Source organism: Sinocyclocheilus grahami, unplaced genomic scaffold (assembly GCF_001515645.1).
Source record: "Sinocyclocheilus grahami isolate Dianchi unplaced genomic scaffold, SAMN03320097.WGS_v1.1 scaffold577.1, whole genome shotgun sequence".
Classification (NCBI taxonomy): Eukaryota; Metazoa; Chordata; class Actinopteri; order Cypriniformes; family Cyprinidae; genus Sinocyclocheilus; species Sinocyclocheilus grahami.
This window is the reverse complement of record NW_015505756.1, coordinates 729,846-731,928: the sequence shown is the minus strand read 5'-3', so window position 1 is coordinate 731,928 and position 2,083 is coordinate 729,846. Positions and strand designations below refer to the sequence as shown.

General features: G+C 46.0%; 1 protein-coding gene across 1 annotated transcript in view; it reads right to left on the bottom strand.

Annotated features, from left to right (window-relative positions):
• Positions 1-706: 706 nt before the first annotated feature.
• The window catches only part of LOC107556731 (lysine-specific demethylase 6A-like), a 35,524-nt gene continuing 34,147 nt past the window's right edge, over positions 707-2,083 (bottom strand). The window contains exon 30 of the mRNA XM_016239919.1: positions 707-736. Coding sequence (XP_016095405.1) covers positions 707-736 — 30 coding nt within the window. The remainder of the gene's footprint in view (positions 737-2,083) is intronic.

The following is a 2,083-nucleotide window of genomic DNA, read 5'->3' as shown; positions in this document are numbered from 1 at the left end:
CAGGGAAACTTCCCGAGCCGCTCTTTTCTGACCCGTTCCATGATTAGCTCTATGACCGCACATGATACATTTCCAGCATTTACGCTCATGAGCTCATTAGCTTTCTTTTAGGATCGGTGATGGTGATGGACAGCCACATCGCTCTGAAGGAAGCCCAGCACAAGTCTTTTGCCTGTGGGTTTGGACAGGTTCATCATCAGCGCTCATGGGACCAGCGCTTGTCCTTCTGAGCTGCACTTTATCAGTTACACAACTCGGGGTTGCCATGGTTTCTGCAGTAATCTTTGAGCGAGACCTGAAGCTTCCTGCCAATCAAGGCCACGGCGAGACAAAGGCACGAGTCCCAGCGGAAGACAAACCTCCCATTCAGCACAGCGTGCCACATCTGAGCTATAATTGCAGTGGAAACGGGCTCTGAGCCTCTGAAAGGCCAGATTCACAGACTGAACTGCTTCTCCTGCAATGAGAAAGGAACAGATTCGGTCTCTGGTCGATGTGAGGGATGTGAACTGGCCGAACCCACGGCTCGTGTCAGCGAAGTGAATTCTGAACACTGTTTCTCCTCTTCTCTGCGAGTCAGTAGTTTGTTGGGATGAATAAAGCGAGAGCATCGCCAGCTCATTCTCTACAGCGAGGCAGCGATGGGCTTCATGCCAGCGAACACCCACACAATCCTGTATAATTCCTCACTCAAACACACTCGAATTCACCCAACGCTACAGTCTACAGTCACACCCTGCAAAAAACATGAAATAGGGTCATATTGAAAAACATTAAGCATTTAATTCATTAATATCAGTATAAATCAATTATACCAAATGTTAATTAAACATTATATCGCTAGCACATCTGCTACTAATAGGAATGATATTAGCTAAAAAAAAGGACGTCTTCTCTTCTTCTTCGTTCTTTTCACACTAATGTTAATTTCAGTCATACTTTTATTTTTTATTTTATTTGTATTAATTTAATTTTTGCTCATATTTTTGTGGTTAGCATGATTACTATATTTGTGTCACTCTAAAAATAAATTTGTTTAGTTGTTTTTCTGGTTCAATCAGAGCGATGCTCCAGCGATTGTGTACTTTGTATTTATTGTGTTGTTTTGCCTCTACACCAGACTGAACCGTGAGTCAGGTTCACATGACGCCTACACAGTCGCCCACACAGACACCCACACAGACACCCACGGGCCGTATGCACACACTCACACACACACACACCCCCTTCAGCCATGTGAGGAGCCCTGCGTCCATCACAGCAAAAACAACCATCAAAACCTCCAGCAGAAACAGAATCACAGGAAAATGCTGCTCCCACAAACTATAGAAATCAGATTCAGAGAGTGCTCTGATGCCTCCAGACGCAAGCGCAGGTGTGAGACCGTGACAACAGATCCCATCCCTCTTTCTGCTCTTCACGTCTGAAAGCTCTGAGAGTGAGCGAAAGAGAGAGTGTGTGAGAGAGTGAGCGAATGAGAGTGTGTGTGTGAGAGTGAGCGAATGAGAGTGTGTGTGTGAGAGTGAGTGAATGAGAGAGTGTGTGTGTGAGAGTGAGCGAATGAGAGAGTGTGTGTGTGAGAGTGAACGAATAAGAGTGTGTGTGAGAGTGATTGAATGTCAGTGTGTGTGTGAGAGTGAGTGAATGAGAGAGTGTGTGTGTGAGAGTGAGCGAATGAGAGTGTGTGTGAGAGTGAGCGAATGAGAGTGTGTGTGAGAGTGAGCGAATGAGAGTGTGTGTGAGAGTGAGCGAATGAGAGTGTGTGTGAGAGTGAGCGAATGAGAGTGTGTGTGAGAGTGAGCGAATGAGAGTGTGTGTGAGAGTGAGCGAATGAGAGTGTGTGTGAGAGTGAGCGAATGAGAGTGTGTGTGAGAGTGAGCGAATGAGAGTGTGTGTGAGAGTGAGCGAATGAGAGAGTGTGTGTGTGAGAGTGAGCGAATGAGAGTGTGTGTGAGAGTGAGCGAACGAATAAGAGTGTGTGTGAGAGTGATTGAATGTCAGTGTGTGTGTGAGAGTGAGTGAATGAGAGAGTGTGTGTGAGAGTAAGTGAATGTCAGTGTGTGTAAGAGTGAGCGAATGAGAG